This window comes from Agelaius tricolor, unplaced genomic scaffold (assembly GCF_023055355.1).
Source record: "Agelaius tricolor isolate 1412-34295 unplaced genomic scaffold, bAgeTri1.0.p SCAF_4, whole genome shotgun sequence".
NCBI lineage: Eukaryota > Metazoa > Chordata > Aves > Passeriformes > Icteridae > Agelaius > Agelaius tricolor.
The window spans coordinates 33,051,025-33,069,887 of record NW_027269264.1 but is presented as its reverse complement, the minus strand read 5'-3'; the positions used below and the strand labels follow the sequence as shown (position 1 = coordinate 33,069,887).

General features: G+C 34.0%; 1 protein-coding gene across 4 annotated transcripts in view; it reads right to left on the bottom strand.

Annotated features, from left to right (window-relative positions):
• FCHO2 (FCH and mu domain containing endocytic adaptor 2) overlaps positions 1–18,863 on the bottom strand; it is an 81,149-nt gene that overhangs the window by 48,743 nt on the left and 13,543 nt on the right. For all 4 annotated transcript variants that reach the window (XM_071425184.1, XM_071425185.1, XM_071425186.1 and 1 more), the window contains exons 3-8: positions 17,744–17,818; positions 16,389–16,530; positions 16,151–16,303; positions 11,461–11,565; positions 9,433–9,531; positions 8,329–8,425 (exon numbers count right to left, since the gene is read on the bottom strand). In XM_071425184.1, the coding sequence (XP_071281285.1) occupies positions 8,329–8,425; positions 9,433–9,531; positions 11,461–11,565; positions 16,151–16,303; positions 16,389–16,530; positions 17,744–17,818 (671 nt within the window). The remainder of the gene's footprint in view (positions 1–8,328; positions 8,426–9,432; positions 9,532–11,460; positions 11,566–16,150; positions 16,304–16,388; positions 16,531–17,743; positions 17,819–18,863) is intronic.

Genomic DNA, 18,863 nt, shown 5'->3' with positions numbered 1-18,863 from the left:
AAGCTTTGCGTGCCTGGCTCAGTGCCAGTTGACAGCTCAGCTGGATATCAATGCACATTCTGACCCCCCTTGCAGCGTGTCACTTCTGAATTGTTTCCACAGTAGAAAGTTTATTCAACCTCTCTCTCAAATTCAGTGGACCGACCATCATTCTGCTATTTAATCATAGCAGAACAGGTTATTTTTCTGACAGCACTAAAGCCAGACAGCAGTTCCTAATGAACAGCTTGATACAAGTGGAATTTCGACTGTTTTAGCCTCAATTAATTCTGCTGTCAAAACAAATGACTGCTTTTAGTGTTTAGATGTCAAGTTGCATCACAAAGGTCAATTTTGTACATACACAAACATATAAGCAATCTTTTTCTTGCTATCATCTGATCCTGTGACATGTTTAGCAAAAAATTTCAAATTCAGATGCCAGGAAGCCTAAATATATTCTGTCAACATCAGTGTTTCTAACACTAACTTCCCATTTTTATTGCCTGTCCATACATAAGAAATGATTTTATAAAATAATAATGTTTTTTTTCCTAGGAAAGGACCTTTATTCTATATTAAAAAAAAGAAGGAAAAAACCAAATAAAAACATATCTTCTTTGGAGGAATGCAGAGTAAAGATGAGCAGCTGTTTTCTTTGAGCTAAATTTCATACATGTGATACAGTTATCATGCTAGTACCAAACTGCAACAAGTAAATCTTTATTTATGGATTTGGTCAGCTCTTCTTTGCTAAAAAAGAGCATAAGGGACAAACAAATAAAACTGGCCTGCTAACAGGTCAGTCTGAGGGAAAACACTGAAATAGTACTGGCAAAACCTTATCCTTTAATCTAATTCGATAAATACAGTCCCATCACACCAATCATTGAATTTCTGACTACTCGTTATATCCTCAGAATGGTGTATCAGCCTAGCTGATCCATAGCCTCTACAGATGTTGAATGCCTCACCAAATCTTCCTTTAAAAAAAAAATTAAAAAAAGAAAACTATAGCACAGTAATAGTATTCAATTAAAGAAAAAAAAGGTGAAAGGCAGAGGTGATACTGGCACCAGAAATAATGACAATTATCAGTAGCAACATGTAGCACTTCCTTGGGAAGAATTTTTTCAGATGAAAAATTTTAACTCTGATTCTGTTATTAGGCTTCCAGCCCCGCATTCAGTTCACCAAATCAAAGGCAACATTATCCAGTCAGGCTTTTCTGGTCCTCTGGCTGCAAACTACGTGAATACAGCAAGTACTCAAGGGGACACCCATATATTATTATTATACTCAAGAGACTATTTCTATGTGGCTTACAAACCAAAACCAAAGCAGAAATTGATCATAATCTGAGTAGCCTTAAAATAATCATTATCAATTAAGATGTTTACCATCAGAAGGAAAGACCAGATGTTTTTTTTCTCCAAAATAAAAAGGTGGCAAACATCAGTTAAAAAGTATTTTTCCCTGTTCTGATAACACAAGAATTTTCAAAAGAGACAGGAAATGTACCAAAAGCAATGATTCAAGGTAGAGATCTGTCTAGGCTGCAACACCTGAGTATGACAACAAACACTGCTATGATCTATGAAAGAAATGATCTATGAAAGTGTGAGGTCTGTTAGCAGCAAAATAATGTCAGCTTATACACCAATCTGCAGGGCATTACCACCCCTTTTCTCATCCTTTTCTACTCCTGCTTTTGCTTCAGCTTCACGCCATATTTTCTCTCTGTATAAACAACAGGATGTGAAATACGGCTGGTTTTAAGTACTCATAAGCTAAGTGGCAGGCCAACATACACTATATGTACAAATACATACTCAGCTATCTGCTGACTCTCTAAATGAGTAGTGGTTTGGAAGCTTCTTCTTCCTCTAGCAACCTCCTCATTTCTACACTCTCCTTTTCCATCAGATTGTGTAGAAAGTAGCAGTCTTGTGAAAATTGAAGGAGAGGTGTGGAAAAAGTACTAAACAACAGCATAACTCTAGTCTATAAGTATCTGTAAGAAATGGCTCTGATGGCTCTGCCTGTCTACATGGTACATGATGCACCTGCTGAAGACGACCATGCAAGTATGCAGTGATGAAAGAATTGCACAGATACTTTTACTTTTAAGGAGATTCAGCTAAGATTCTGGAACACTAGACACTGTAAATACGTCAAATTATAGCCTACATATTCAAAGACAGTTTCAAAGAATCCCATCTTTTTTAGAAGTCACACATTCTGTAAATGAAGAGAGGTATGGTTCCTTTCTGAACTTAAGTTCATGAAATCATCAAAAGTTAAGATGTTTAATATGACTCTATGGAGCAAAAATAGGGTAATATATTTTATATCTTTCAGAACTTTCAGGCAAAAAGATCTTTTTTCCATTAGAAAACAAAGAACATTTCCGACCTTAAAAGAAAAATATACCCCAAATAAATAAGTTCAAAATATCAAACCTTTCCTAAATGTTAATTTATATATCAAGTTATGTTTTTATATAAGTAAAGTCCAGGTCTTATTTACTTTATCAACATAAAATACATCTCTGTGGTTTTTTGTTTTCAGTTGTTTTCAAGCTATTCAATTTTTCTGGTCATAGTAGAATCCATCATATATCCTATTGCATTTTGTGATGACCATCACCTACTTAAAATATTCCTCCTATTTAAATTACTGAAATGGATGTTGCTTTGCTCCTGCAATCCCAAAAAATTCTTTTAAATGGCAGGCTGCAATTGAATTGTTTGCCTGTAGGAAAAAAAATCTGAGTGTGCCCAACAGTACTTTATCTTACTGCGTGTTCCAGATCATTCACAATCTAGCTCTTGCCCTATTATGTCTACTGATGTTGTCCAAGATATTTTTATCAATGCTATGATTCTTCCACTTGAATTCAAATATTTCTTTCAATAAAATTTCCTCCTTTACAACTCTCCAGACCATTAAAAATCAATAAATTGCATTCTAAAACAAGTTTACAACTTAGATATGTGTAATTATTAAAAATCTATGCTGGCAGATCTTCAGACTAGAAGCCCATAGACACTTTGGCAGTTTCTTGAAAGGACTGAATCTTTTAGGCAAAATAAAACAGACATCTAGGACAGCAGTTAAGATACATTTGTTGGTACAGCTTTTCAGCTTGTATCTCCTTCTCAAAATCAGTTCTACAGCATAAGACCCTTAAAGACTTTTCAACCTGCCTCAAGCGCAGCTTCTCATCAAATCCTCAAAAATATTCATACTTAATTTCTTTAATTAACTTCTGAAATAAAGCAGTAGTCTGCCCTCTTTTACAAAGAATACTTTGCTGAATCCCATGGACACTGTCAGTGTTGATAAACTAGGCTCATTCCTCAGTCAGTCTTCTGTGTAGACCTATATGTGGGCACAATCTTTGAGAAATTGTGACATTCCAAGCTATTTGTGCGTTTAACCACAAGCGTCAGCAGCACTGAACTATTCACAGTATTTAAAGAAAATACAAAGAAAATAATTTATAAGAACATAAAATAAATACTTGCTTTGTTACCCTTCCCTGTGGAAAAGAAGCTCAAAGATGTCCTGCAGAGCTGTTCAAAAGTCAGTATTAACCATTTGCAGTGTTTATTTACATGTACTTTGTAACTTATTTAGTGTCCTAGAACAGTATTTTTGTATGTGCTGTAAACTACGTTATCAAACGAACCCACGGAAAAAAATAAATGCCACACCCAGCACTGTTTAAAGTCCGTCTTTCAAAACAGAGTTCATTATTTATCCACATAAAATGCTAGTAAGCTCTAATCAAAGCAAACTTCAATATTCAGTGGCCCTTGTTTTGACTCTTAAAGTCTGGGAAAGGATTAACTTGTTTCTAAAAATTTTTAGGAGTAATACATTTATTCTTAACCTTCTTTTTTTCCCCACTGCTTAATCTTGTTCATTTGGTACATTTCTTCATTAGATACAAAACATGCTGTTTAACACAACACTCTAACTTAATAGAAGCATTAACATGGAGTGAGCACAACTGTGCATTAACACTACTAGCACTACTTTTAAGCTGTGGTGCAGCTCACTCTGACACTCTCGTATTTGTTTTGGAAAAAACACATAAGCAGTACTTTTCATGGACATTTAGGACTAAAACATTCACAATAGGCAACTACAAAAGGCCTGAACACATGTGATAAACTCACACCAAACTTTGCACTAATGCCACCACCAACAGACAGCCACATAAAATATTGTTCTAATCAAATAAGCAACAATTCAGTTAAGTTCACAGAATCAGAAATCAGTTGAATTAAAGGCTAGGTAAAATTTGGGGGTTAGATGTTTATATTTATGAAGCTTTAATGCTTCATGATCTCTGCTAACAGGCAGAGCTCCCAAATATGTTCTCTCAGAACAGAAAAGGATCACCAGCACACTAAGAAAAGGATCACCAGCACACAGGGTATTTTTTTCTAGTATGTGCTACCTTGCGAAAAAGTAGTGATCCTGACATTATAGCAGTCCTAACTCACTAAAAATTGTACAACTTAGTCTACTTTATACCATTTCCAGAAAGCAATTCAGGAATTTTTTTGTCATTTGGAAATTATGTCTCCACTTGACATGCATGACCTTACTCTGTTCCATGACTGGAGTTACTAGGAGCCTTGAGACTATTTCTTCTGCATGGGCAAATAAAGTGAAATAGGTCTTCAACAGCTCCAAAAATCAACAAACCCCACTTTTTTTAAATCCGCATTATAGATTACTAACCAAATTGTCAATTTTTGCATTTGGTGGCGGGAAGAAACAGAATGGGAATATTACATCTGTCCTTTCTGAATCTTGTTCTCTGTGGAACCACGATTTTATTAAAAATATTCATGCTATATTTCAGGTATCTAAAATGACAAGAGAAACAAAAGTCAAATACTTTACTACATGTACAAGAGCCAGTGATGGCTGACCAACAGCAACTGTTGGTGACATACATTGTGAACTACTGCTATCATTTAATCCAAAGAGTAGATTAATTGCAGACACAAATTTTCAAAATTTTTAAAAATGCAAATGTCTTTCAGGCCCTGTAAAAAGCTCAAATTTATTGAATGGATAATGAAAAAAAGACAAGAAGTATTTCTATGGGCTCTCAGATTCTGAAACATGGATTAAGCTAGCACAAAACCAATACCTAAAAAAAAAATTACGACAGCTGAAAATGACCCAATGCCTCTCTCACTCACACTAAATAACAGCATAGCATATGTAGTAATTGTCATCTGCACATCACTGCTATATTGCAGAGCAAGGGAGGAAACAAGATTATGGCTTTCCATTTTTCAATCCACACTACAGTTAAAGTTTTGATTACATCTTCAATTTTTTTAATGAAAAAAGGGAAAAAATAGAGAAACAAAACTACCAACAACCACTAAAAACGATACCACAACAAATTAATGAAGACAAAGGCCTTCTACAATGGGATTACATCACTGGTGGCTAAGGGAAGAGCAAGTGATGTCATCTACCTGGAGTTCTACAAAGCATTTGACACTGTTTTGCATGATATCTTGGTCTGTAAACTGGAGAAAAACATAACTGACAGACGAACAACTTGGTGAATAAGGAATTGGCTGGATGGTTGCACTCTAAGAAGTTTTTGCAATCAAAAACTCCATGTCCAAGTGGAAAGCAGTGACAAGTGGTGTTCCCCAGGGGACAGTATTGGAAGTCAGAAAACAAAAATTATTACTTCTCCAAATATTGTATTATTAAAAACTCTAAATTCTAAACTGAATTGATAAAGAAAAACTTAAAGCAAATTCAGTGAGAAGCAGATTAAAAAGCTGACTAGATAAGTTATTTAGGTAGCAGTGCAAAAAGAGCCATTGTAAAGAAGTTCCTGAGTGAATTGAAAAACTCTCACAAAGCATTACTGTTTGAAAGAAAACCTGTTATTTGTACAAGACAGACTTGAATTCTAGATATCCCTCTACATTCTGACTCCAGGTGACAGAAATTAGCCACCAGAGGGAGCCCATATAATCTGGTAAAACAGACATCACTGTACAGATACATTTCAGATATGCAATTAACTTTACTGTAAATCGCTTGTAATTCTCATCAGTTCTTCATTTCTGATTCATTCTTATTTTTACAGATATAAATAAAAGCAAGTTAACTCTGCTGTGAATAACTATAAATAGCTAGAATATACCAAAATAAACTAAAATCCTTTGTTTTGCACTCCCTTTTTAGTTTATTTTATCTGAAAGTACCCACCATCTCACTTACCATAATAACCCACAAATAATATGAAAAAAGACTTACATAGTCCTGGGGGATTTGAAAATATTGCCTTTAAACAGATTTAAGTTACAACCAACAGTGACAGTTAAAACCAACAGTGACAAACAACAAATGCAGTTTTTCTGCATTTGTTTTGTAAGCCAAGTCAGTATCATTTTTTACATTGAATATTTAGTTTTTCTGAGGAGCCATCTCCTTCTTCAACCTAATTAATAAATACATCCCACAGACTTTCACCATTTGTTCCATGAATTATCTTTTCACTGTGAACAGTTCTCAGATGAAAAAAGTGGGAGTTTAATCAAGAAAAAGCAGTCCTTAACAGTGGTTGTGTCCTTTTCATTCTCAGAAGACTGATACCTCACTTTGCCTTCCAAATCTTCTGAATTATCAAAGTTTTATGATTCTAAGTTAATAAAACAAATATATGAGAAGCAATAAGCATAATTAGCGTCATTAGAAGTCTGTGTAGTTACTCTTTAACACTCCAAAACTTCTTGTGAATTTATATTCTTTTGCTGCTGAATTTGACTATGCTTTCTCCCTGCACTATGACTACTTGACAAAGTTCATATCAATAAAATAATTTAATACTGTAAAAGAAAATTGAAGGTGCATATATTTACACACTAAATGTGCTATTGTTCCTTAAAATACTCGGCTTAACTTTCTTAGAATGTATTTGGAGAAGTTTTTATTTGTCCTCAGAGAGCACAGATGGGATTTGAAGAACTGTAAAGCAGCAAGAATAAATGTGTGTAATTTCTCCATTAAATTAAAAAGTGAAGTATTACTTTTCTAAAAATTACAATGTTGTCTGGCAAAACCCATGCTAGATAGCATGACTTGAAGTGTGCAATGTTCTACAACAAATTAGGAAGGGTCTTTGTAACCCAGGCAGTCAGCACCTTAAATGCAAGATGGAGATCCCTCCCATGACATCTTGGCAACAGCTAATCCAAGAGGTCTGAACACCAAATTGTTACATGTCTTTGTCCTGTTTCAGACCAACTGAACTTGATACCCTAAAGTTCACACATTTTCTTTTTTAACCTTTACTGAGAAATTGATAAATACACAGGAAATGTTCAAAAATCATTCCGTATGTAATCTTACCTCAGCCCACTTGGATATCAGCATTATAGCATCACAGAAAGAATATGAAACAATGTTATGTTAAAAACACCTCCCACACACATTGCAAGACACCTAATAACATTTAACAATTCATTATAAATTTTCATTATCTACTCTGGTATGTACATTCTTGCTCTAGGAAAAAAAAACATCTTTGTGTGCCTCTACTAGAAGACAGAGATGCTTGTGAGGACTCCTAGCACTGAAGGAAACAGTACTACTAATTCCTCAGTGACTGTATATTCATGCCAATATTAAAGGGACACTATATAAGCAGTACTGTGAGAATGCCTTTTTATGCCAGTCCAGGAAAGTCTTACCACACCCAATAAACAGTAGCTTCAAAAAGTACTATTCAATTTGCTTCTTACTAAAGAAGCAATACACATTATTGTATATTAAAATACATTTTATAAAAAAATAGATATTGTGTATCTATAAAATGATAATTTGGTAAGCTGAACAAACTGATGCAACCATTCCAATAGTTCAATAAGCAGCTTTATAGACATCTGCTCTTAATATGTTTATATTCAACAAAGTTCTGAAGTACAATTTATGCAGAATCAAAGTTTGTACAAGAAACACATAGCAGACAACACATAGTTTGTATAAGGAATTACAGCTTCTTGACCAATTTCCCTGATGTTCCAGGAAACTGCATAGTTTAGTTGTACAGACCAATAAACTACCAAGCATCATGAACACAAATACTACATGCATAAAATGAATTTCTACATACCATTTAATATCAAAGTTAATGAATACTAAGAATTTGAACATATGTTACGTTAACACATAATTTTAACATATTTAAAATACAGCACATTAACAAATACAGGTTTGACATTTCATTAGGAATGGAAATTTCCAGTTTTAAAGCTAACATTTCCTTTTCTGTGAGTTTTAATTTCTTACCGGGTCTTTCCTTGCCAGTTCCTTTTGACTCAGCAAATTTCTGTATTAAACTCTCAACTGTGGTATTTGTCATGTTATTAATAAACTCTTCATGCACCTTCAAAGAAAAAAGTTATTAACTTTAAGAAGTAGCTTTTGCAGTAGTTAAAATTCATAATCCTTCCCCTAAAACACAGTACAGGACTTAGAAAAATCAACAGATAATTTATCTAGGAAAACCTTCTCCTTTCTGTAGTATTAGCAAGCGTGGGTACACTACAGGCAAAAAATGAAATGACAGATCTAGCTTTTACTTCTATTTCTTCCATGTTTAACAACTTGTGTATATATATTTTTCTAAATTTGCTGGCAACATATCCCACTATAATGTCAGGAAGACAGGCAGTATCTTCAGCCAGTACCAGTTTAGGGTGTGAACTGTTATTAATGTATTATCACAACTCCCACCTGCTTGAGTAAAACGCCTTACTCTTGTAATAGTTCTGGTCTAGCAACACATTGTTTTGCTCTAACAACATGCTGTTAATAGGTTTTTCCAACAAGGAAGGATGTGTATATACTTTAGAAATAAGCAGCATCACCCTTGTGATGATCATTTATTAGCAGAGAACCTCAATACTAAAGTGTAAGCAAATAAAGTGACACTTCAAAAAATAAAAAGGCCTGCTTATAAAGATTATTAATTAACTCAATTTCCATCTAAACAAAAGATATGCTAAAAGCTTCTGTTACTAAATATCTTCTGCTCATAAAATCCAAGAGTATAAAATACTTGGAAACTTCTCAGACTGATATAATTTTTAGTTCTAATTTAAAAAGCAGTATCCTAAATCTGTGTGAAATGAGTGCTAAATTAATATCTGGGAAGCAGAATTTAGAAATACACTAAAAATTCTGCAACTTTTGAATTCTTCAAATTGTCCTAATATTTTTTTTATGACAAAATTTATCCAGTCTTATTTGGAAAACTTTGTGGCACTGAACTTAAAAATGCAACAGGAAGCCATGGAAATTTGACCTTATGTTGAATTTCACAAAGTAAGAAATATTCCATTTAACAGTTAAGAAAAAACAAAGCATGATCCAAATATAGTATAAAAATACCTCTCCTATTTGTAAATGAATTTCTTTTATGGTATTTGACAATGACTGTATAATCTCTTTCATTCGAAGAAGGTGCATTTCTTCGATGTCTTGAAATTTCTGCAAACAAATATAAGCAATTAATAATAATGAAAATATTTCCTGAAACACTAAATCTAAAATTTCAATAATTAAATACACTAAAATGAAAAAATAAGCCTCTTTTTTTTCTCCACATCTAAAACCTGATAGTTACATTTAGGAAAGTAAGGTGCAGAATTCAGTTATGAAACGATGCACTTTAGAAAGCAAGCGATCATTTCAGAATTATTATTGAACTTTTTTACTTACTGTTTGAACTATCATCCAGCCCTTCATAAAAATCTGATCTATTTCTACCAAAAGATGTTTAGAAGGTGTTAAAGTTTCCTCTTTTCTCCATAACTGAAGAGTCTTGTTTTTTCATCTAAACCAAGATATCTTATGTCTGGATCTATTTTGCACTTCCTTTTTAGAACAATTGTAAACATACACACTTTTTCTCTAGTTAAATCTATGTTCTTAGCTTCTTTAAATATGATTTGTTTGATCTTTAAATTCATCATGCATAATTGTTACAGTTTGTTCCTTTTTACCCAGGCTGTCAGCTCACAGCCATTTTAAAATCACTTCCAAAGTTTTCAATGGCCTCTTCCTGGCCAAAAATCAGAACTAAAAATGTTCTCATCCTCCCCAACAGTAAACCAAAACAGTCTTGAAATCTTTGTTTACTTCTGCTCTTCCCTAGTTCTCTGCCTATTTCTGTAACTATTCTTTCAAGTGTGTCCAAACTTCGGTGCACCACTTAATCCTCTCTCCAATTAGCACAAGGTTCTGTGAAGATCCCGATCTTCAAAATCCTGCTACTCTGATTCACAAACTATGACTCCCTGCATACAAGACACATATCTCTAGCTTCTTAAACCCTCAATCTTCTGCCATACTTATGTACCTCTGTAGTCATCACTTAGGGAGATTAACATTATTTTCTTTTTCTTCAGCAGCCTTCATCTTAATTACAAAAGACACAGTCATCCTCTGTAGCCTAACCTATGATTTTACTTTTACTGGACATTGTAAGACAGATTTAATCTAAACCAACTGATTTTGCACTGTAAGAAATGAAAATACTCACTCTCCTCACTGATTTAGTTTTGAGAATTAATCAGCATCTTTTCAAATGAAATGTATGCTGAATTAAGACAATACAGGATGTGCTTCACATAGAAGTGGGCTTCCATATATTCATGGATGTCATTTTTCCTATCACATCATCTTTAAAGTAGCCATTGTGCAATCAAATTGTGAACGCAGCTACACCATTATACTTAAAAAGAATTCCACACATACATCTTTAATTGGCAAAATGACAATTTCATTTCCAATATGGACAAATGTGGAAAGTTTACAAGTGTCCATAATAACATTAAGTGAAAATTACTTTCAATTTTAAGTAAAAGGACAGCTACAGTTAAGGAGCTAAGGACACTTAGGCAAATGAGGTTTAAAATGTAACAAGAAATGGCATATGCATTGATACAAAGCACCTGAAATCTTCTAGAATATAGTCTTTTAAAAAACCCCAGAAACTTGAACAGCTGTAATGGCTTTTCATAACCTCAGGTAAATCCTGGGTAGCATTTTAACAAACTGTAACTTGAGTGTTTCAGTGGAATAATAATGAAAAGCCACAATGGATCCCAATATTAAAATTCCTGTAAATGAGTCTTGGGTGCCCAGCAATTCAGATGTTTTTCCACATAAACACAATGCATTCCAGAAGTTCATTTTGCTTTCTGCCAAAAACTTCTTCAAAACACCTTCTAGAGTGCCAGCACAGTGTCATTGAAGGACAGTGCTATCACAACATACATAGTCAGTGTTTGCCTTTCAAACAAATCAATTTCCAAAGGGACTAGTTTTTTTAAATCTTTAATTTCAGATTGCTCTAGAAGTTAAATAGAATACATTAACCAACTTCAAAAGTAAGTCATTTAATGCAACACTTACCTGTGCTGTTTCTGTCATTTTCAGTTCAAAATCAGATTTAAATGCAGCATACTTCTCCACATACAGTTTATAGGTATCTGTTGCTTTTTTAGATTTAACTGCTGCCTATAGATCAATACAAATATGTGGCAAATGTCACATACAGGTTTTTAAAGTTAATATTAAAAGAAAACCCAGGATGATCTCTAAAAATTATCAGGGGCATACCAAAACAGAGACGCATCATAAAAAAATTTAAACACCAAATATCTCAGATAAGAGCAACTGGAGATTTTACTATATATAAATCACATAAAAGTGTAACAAATTAACTCAACTAAATCCCTTCCCCTTATAAGCAATGAAAATTTTATTAAAATATTTATAACAATACTAACTTTGAAATCAAATTTTTATTGCTGAAGACAACTCATTAGCTCTTGTCAAATAGGAACAACAAAGTTATATTTGCAACAGCAAAACAGGAAAAAAAGAAGGGTTAGAATATAGAGCAAACAGTTACAAGTGCAATTCTGAAAGGATCAATGGCAAAAACCCCAGGATGCTGAAGTTCTCTTAGAAATGAAGAAAGAAACTCAGAAGTATGGGAGTTACATCAATGGATTAGCAGATATTTGAAAGTGAAGCTAGTGCAGAGTATAGTGAAGGTCACATTTAGGCAAGTCAGTGTTATTATTAATAGTACCTTGGAGATTTATACTTTTCATTATTTGTTGCTAATAAACCAAAATCATCTTTCTGGGAGTTAAGTAGAACATAAAACAAAATACAGGAAAATCTCAGTATTACATGGAGAACAAAACTAAATGAAGTGACTGACTGTGGTAGAGAAAAAGTTATTTTCAAAGTTTACAGCATGATGCATGAGATGAAGTCTTTCAAACCATTGATAATCTATTTCCAAATTAAATGCCAATGAAAATCATCTTGAGCACCATTTTCTTTCCAAGCTTCTTTATTCAATATGCTTACTATCTCTCAGAAATTTTCCATCATTTGTAACAGAAAGTATTCCTGAATTGTTAATAAGATCAGTAAAGAGAATTGTATATTTTCTATTTGTTCTAGTTGTAGCCCTCCTCCCCCTTGCAAATCAATTTCATCTGTCTAACAAAAACTATTTTTTCCTTACAATGATTTGTAAAGCTGACTGCTATCTATAATTTCAAATGAGTTAATAGAAAGATGCCCTCTGGCAAGAAAGAGAGATTCTGCAATTTCCAAGAGGAAAATAACTGATAATCATGGGTAACAGTATACCATTAGCACTTCAAAGGAACAGGAATCAAATGTAGTTGTCCAGTTACAAAGAAAGCCTAATCATATCTTAGTCACAAACTCTTCTAAACTCAGCATAACAGAATGTGAAAATACTTAAAATAACAAAAATATGGATTATTCAGAAAAGTTGTATCAAACCTATCAGTTTATTAGCCTGAATTTTACTTCATGATTCTCACTCATACACATTTACAGAGGAAAATCACTGAGAAGCAGAGTGCTATCATATTTCTCAACTGCCATTTACTATGCTGAAAATACAACATGCTCCCTGAAATCTTGCTTTTAAAATTATGACTGCTTTGAAGTTGATTCCAAATTTAATCACTAAAAAGGAAAGTAATGTCAAGCTAAAAGATGTAAAAATGTTTTTTTTTTTTTTGGTAAAGCATTATTAATTGAACCCCATGTGCAAGGGAGTTTGGCAAAACAAGAACATTCTCCATTTCTCATCATGTTTAATGATGAGCAGAATGCCAGTATTACATGTTGAAGAGCAATTAAAAAACTAAGTACTCAGAAGGACAGAAAAAATGATAAAACACATGGACACTGTATGATTAACTAGTAATCTCTTCTGAAAATAGGATGTGACTATTCTCAGGTACAGCAATTGCTAGAACTGTATTTACAGTATGTGACCAGATTTACAGTATGTGAAAGAATAAGGATCAGTCAACTGATTTTTTGTTAAGTCACTATAAATAGAGAAGTTTACATGTCAGAGAACAACAGGAAATTATTATGCAAGCCAGTTTTAACTTCCAGCTGCAATGAGACTTGCAAGGTCTCAGATACTTCCTTAGATTCTTCAACAAAGTAGCTCTCCAAGTATTTTGCTTTGTGATAAACTCTTAGTATACTGGTGCAGATCCCTTGTTTTCTGAGAAAGCAGTGAATCTGTGATTTTGCCCGCAAATAGTTTTCATGTTGCACTGAAAGTAATATGTCTATTTTCTACCAAAGGAAGAATAAATTAATACCATTTTTGGTCACTCTGTTTACAAAATTGCAAGTGTAAATTTAAATAGACGCATGACAGAAGAGATGTGACAGTGTCAGTTACCTACTCCCACTAGAAACATATTTTAAGTACTTGCATTCAAGTACTATTCAATGACATAGTTGTATCTAAGGAAGATGCATAAAACAGTAAAAAAATTACCCTCCTCCTATAGTGCCTCCTCTTTCCCCCTTCTCATGCAGACATCTGTCATGCTGAATATTTTTTTGTTTCCAAATTAAGGATAATCCTACATCTTAAAAAGCCTTCCCTCAAGTCAACCTTTCCTACTGAAACACTATTTACAAGAATTTAGAAAAATTTTACTTTGAACAGACTAGCAGGAAAACATCTGCCAACACACATCTGATTCATGTCTAGAATCCAACATGAACTCCCATTTGAGACAGAAGCTGGGGAGAAAAAAGCTAGATTTATACCAAGATAAAACAATTGAAACATAGTCAACAAAATAACTTTTGTCATCAGTGAAAAGACAATAACCAGTGCTATCTTCTTCATCAAGATAGCAGGACTAAAAGCAAAAACATCATTCTATCAAGAACAAAGTCCTACACGGACCAGTTAATTGAAATGGAAATAGGCAGAGAATTCATGATTTAATAAGAGAAGTTATAACTAGAGACAAGGAAAGGTGACTTCTTTCCTCTACTAGTTAGATTCCTGAAAATAAGAAAAAGTTACTATTTTCTCAGCAGGTCAAGGAAGGGGATCCTTCCCTTCTACTCAGCACTGGTGAGGCCCCACCAGGAGTAGTGTCTAGTTCCAGAATTTTCATTGCAAGTGAGACATAGACATACTGGAGAGAGTCCAGTAAAGTGGCATGAAGATGATGAAGGGACTGAAGCATCTGACCCATAAGAAAAAGCTGAGACTGCTGGAATTGTTCAGGGGCAGGGAAGCCTGAGAGCAAACCTTACCAAGAGATACAAATGCCTGAATGGAGACTACATAGAAGACAAAGTCTGTTTTTTTTCAGTGGTGCCCAGCGATCAAACCAGAGACAATGGGCACTAACAGAAAACACAAGAGGTTCCCTCCCTCTGAACAGCAGGAAGCACCTTTTTCCTGTGAAGATGACTGGGCCCTGGCACAGGTTGCCTAGAGACACCATGGGATCTCCATCCTTGAAGATACTAGAAAGCTGTCTAGACAAGGTCTTGAGTAACTGGCTTTAGATGGCCCTGCCTGAGCATGAGGAATAGAGAGGACAGCTTTCAGAGGTCCCTATCAACCCTAGACATTGAGTGATTCTGTGAATGGATCAATCCCCCATCACAACCCAAGGACAGTACTAAATACACCTCAAGATACTAATTGTATTGAATCATTGTCAAGATCCCTTCAATCTCTGGTCCATGAGATTGGAACCTTTTAAAACATCAGTGAAAGCGTTGATAACATTTTCTTTATTGAAGAGACTTCAAATACTCATGTACACAGCTACTTTATCTCTTTGCAGGGATAACACAATTTAATTAAAAAATTATTCCTGAGTTCTGTTACGAGGGCATTGAGCATTCACGTAAGAAAATATATCCAAAAATGCAAGAGATGCTAAAACAATTGGGCACAATTTCTGTTAAAGACCCTACACAAAACTATCATTTGATGCAGGTATTTACAAAGTGAAGAATTAGAACTACAGTACAGTAAGAACAGACAAATAAATAAGTGTAAACAATACATATCTAGATAGCCACAATATCATGCATATTGCAAAACAGTCACAACTTTCAACTATGTTTAATCCTTTCTGAGCATTCCGCTTACTAATACAAGGTGAACATGTATGACAATAAGTAGCACTGTGGGAAATGGAAAGATAGAAACTTCCACAGATACAGGGGGGGTTTGATCTGCAGCCTTGGAAGGAGCTTGGATTGATGTAAAAATAAAGTACATAGACATTAAGTAGAAAAATCATAAACTTATGTCTCTATAATTGTAAGTAAGAATATACCTTAAGTAAGAAACTGTATTGGGTAAGATGGTTAAGGGTCTGTAGGAGCGCAATGTAATTGTATAGAGTAAGTTAAGAGTTTAAAAGTTATAATGGAAGTTTATGTCTATATGTGTCATAATATCCCACTGGGTTAAAGTATCTGCAGTGCAGTAGAAGTGAGTAAAGGTGATAGGTTAGAAAAGCAAAATAAACCTTGTGGCAACTGTCCATTGGTTTAAAAAGTTATATATTGTCTTGTAACAAAGAACTTGTGACTACTTTGAGCTATGGTCAACAGCTTGCTCCTTTAAAATCTCATGACCTCTGAGACTGATGTTTATCTGAGCAATAAGTTGTTTCTTAGCCCAATGGTGGTCCCATTCCTTCATTAAAAGCAGTGATAATAATGTAGCACAATTAAAGAAAGATGTGACAGCTACCTTTTCAATTTCTCTCTGTGTTGCTCCTTCCTTTTTCAAGCGTTCTTGTTCCACACACTTTGCATTGTAGTTTTCTTTTGATTTCTGCAAGGCCTGAGTGATACTTTGAATATTTTGTACTGCTTCCAAAGTTCCTGAAACATCTTCTTTAGTCTGCCAAATATCATATGGTTGTCAAAACCAAACCATTTTAATGTTAACAAGTCATTGGGCATACATAAGAAAAAGAATTAATAACCTTTTTGTAAGCTTTGATCTGTTCATCTCCATACTTGTGAACTTCTTTTATTAGCTCTTGCAATCTCCGCACAAGATCCAAATGACAACTTGCTAGTTTTTCTGTTGAGGTTTTGAAAACATCCCAAACCGGTGCAAATGTCCTGGATTGAGGAAAATAATGTTAATCTGGTTTTTTTTTCTTTCAGTTGGCAATTTTTTTAGTAGTGCTACAGAATAATCAGTAAGTATACAGTTCACTTCTCCTCCTAAATTTGAACAAACAAAACATACAATGTTTTACTTGTATTGGCTCTAATAAGTAAAACACCACAAATTTCATTTAACACTATGATGAGCACACAACAATGCCAAGCATCAAGACGGTGCAAGAACAGCTTAAAATAATTTAACAGGTAGTAAATACTATTATGTTTATACTTGAACAGTGTGAACAAATCAGGAATTCCTTGGTTAGTGACATCTCTAGTTGTCTTACATCACTGCAGCCACAAGATGGAGAAAAAATATTGCAAAGATGGTCTGCCACTAAAAAGGATTTACTGATTAACGAAGATGAACAAAGAGGTGGGATCATTTCTCAGATTCAGATTTCTGTGCTGAATGGACTTTCTCCAAGCATTCCAAAGACATACTTCTGCCTTGCTATTCTGGTTAATGCTGGTAAAAATCAATACTAACCATAGGCTTTAAAGCTCTTATGTTCAAAGGTTCTGTATCTGCCTGTTAATTTAAAGAGCAAAAACAACTATTATAAAATTATTCACTGATGAAAGCTCCCCACATTTCTAGATTACATTACTATAAATAAAAAAAAAATCTAGTTTTTCTCAGAAGTCTGAGTTTACATTGGCCTAATCTATCTAATGGAAAAGTATCCATTAATCATTCTAGTTTTTAAAAACATACCAGGAGTATAAAACTTCCATTTAACTGTGGAATAAATCTACAGAAAAGTTTCATTCTGAACATCTCTGAGAATAGGTAACACCCCAAAAACCAGAAATAAAAGAAATAAATAAATTCACTGCCATATTTGCAGGCCATATGTTCTCTCTTCAAAATAATTTCCAAAGGCTTGAGAGGACATAATAGAATTAACTATGTCTGAAAAAAACTCTGCTTTAAACACAGAAGACAGTTTATCTGTGTTTAGGCTTTGGTTTTTTTCTTCAGTTCAAAGAACTGTGCTGTCTTTGTCTGCATGAATTTTTGCATGGTTACTAAAGACCTAACAACCATTTTTAAAGGTAAAGTTATACTAACCTTCAACATCATCAGTAAAATATTCAGAATCAGACTTGATTCTTACCATGTATACAGTGACTTATTTCTCTCTTATGTACACTTACTTACCCAAGTTGTGTGTAATTGCTTGCTGATTTGGCTAGTTTTGTCATCGACCTTGAATATGTCTCCTCTATTGTTGCCCTGCCAAAGAAAGCCATCAAAAGTACAATCAAAAATTTGAAGGTAAGAAGACTGAATATGCATTCTAAAGGTAAAAAACTGAAGACTTTTTACGTGAGCTAAAAATTATTCCATTTACATGATCTCTTAAAAGCGGTACATACATTTTAAAATATACATTAGTATATTTTAAAAAATAATCTAAGAACCCTGTGACAAAACATTACAGGGAGAAGAACAAGTCAAACTCAGAAACAAAAAATATTTACAGAACAATCACACAAAATGAGATCTTGTTTAGTCTTATTGTTGGGGGTAGGCTGTTCTTTTCTTTATGTTCTTCACACAGTAATATTTGAGTTTAGAAACTACACAAAGTGTTCTAATATTTTCCTTCACTCGAACACACAATTTCACTCGTCTTTTAGAGATGCAAAATCCAAGGGTTGGCACAGATTCCCCCCTCAGAGCCTCTGCAGGGTCAATTGGCATGGAATCACCTATTACAGCAGTGACTCCCTGCAAGTCCTTCCCTATTAATCTTCCTCAACCTCCTATAATTAAAAATACACAGTATTTTAATTTTTCACCTTAAACAATATTCACTATATAGTGTCAACTTAGATTAGGAAGCATCCTAGATATGAGTAAATACTGTAATTGTCTTTTCTTGAAAAACTTGGAGCAATTTCTTTCCTGCTGTGTAATATGTTTACACAGGACATGAGAGAAGAAAAGAAGGCAGATGAAGAATTCATCCCTCTGTCAAGTTATACCATGACTATAACCTGAGACAGAAGTTTTCTTTTCTTCTGCACAACAACAGTTTACAAGCAAAAAGAATTGTCTTGTGAAAATATGAAAACAAAGTAGGGGTATTCACCTGAAACAGAGGAGCATGTGTTAAAACCTACTGAACTTGCAAAATAACTATCCAGTTTGTTAGCTGGAAATCTATCTGGAGAAGGTGATTAAACTGCAACATGCAACAGATAAATTTAATTTTGAATATTATCTACTGCAAAGTTATTCACCATAAAAGAAAGTCAATTCACTTTATCCTTGC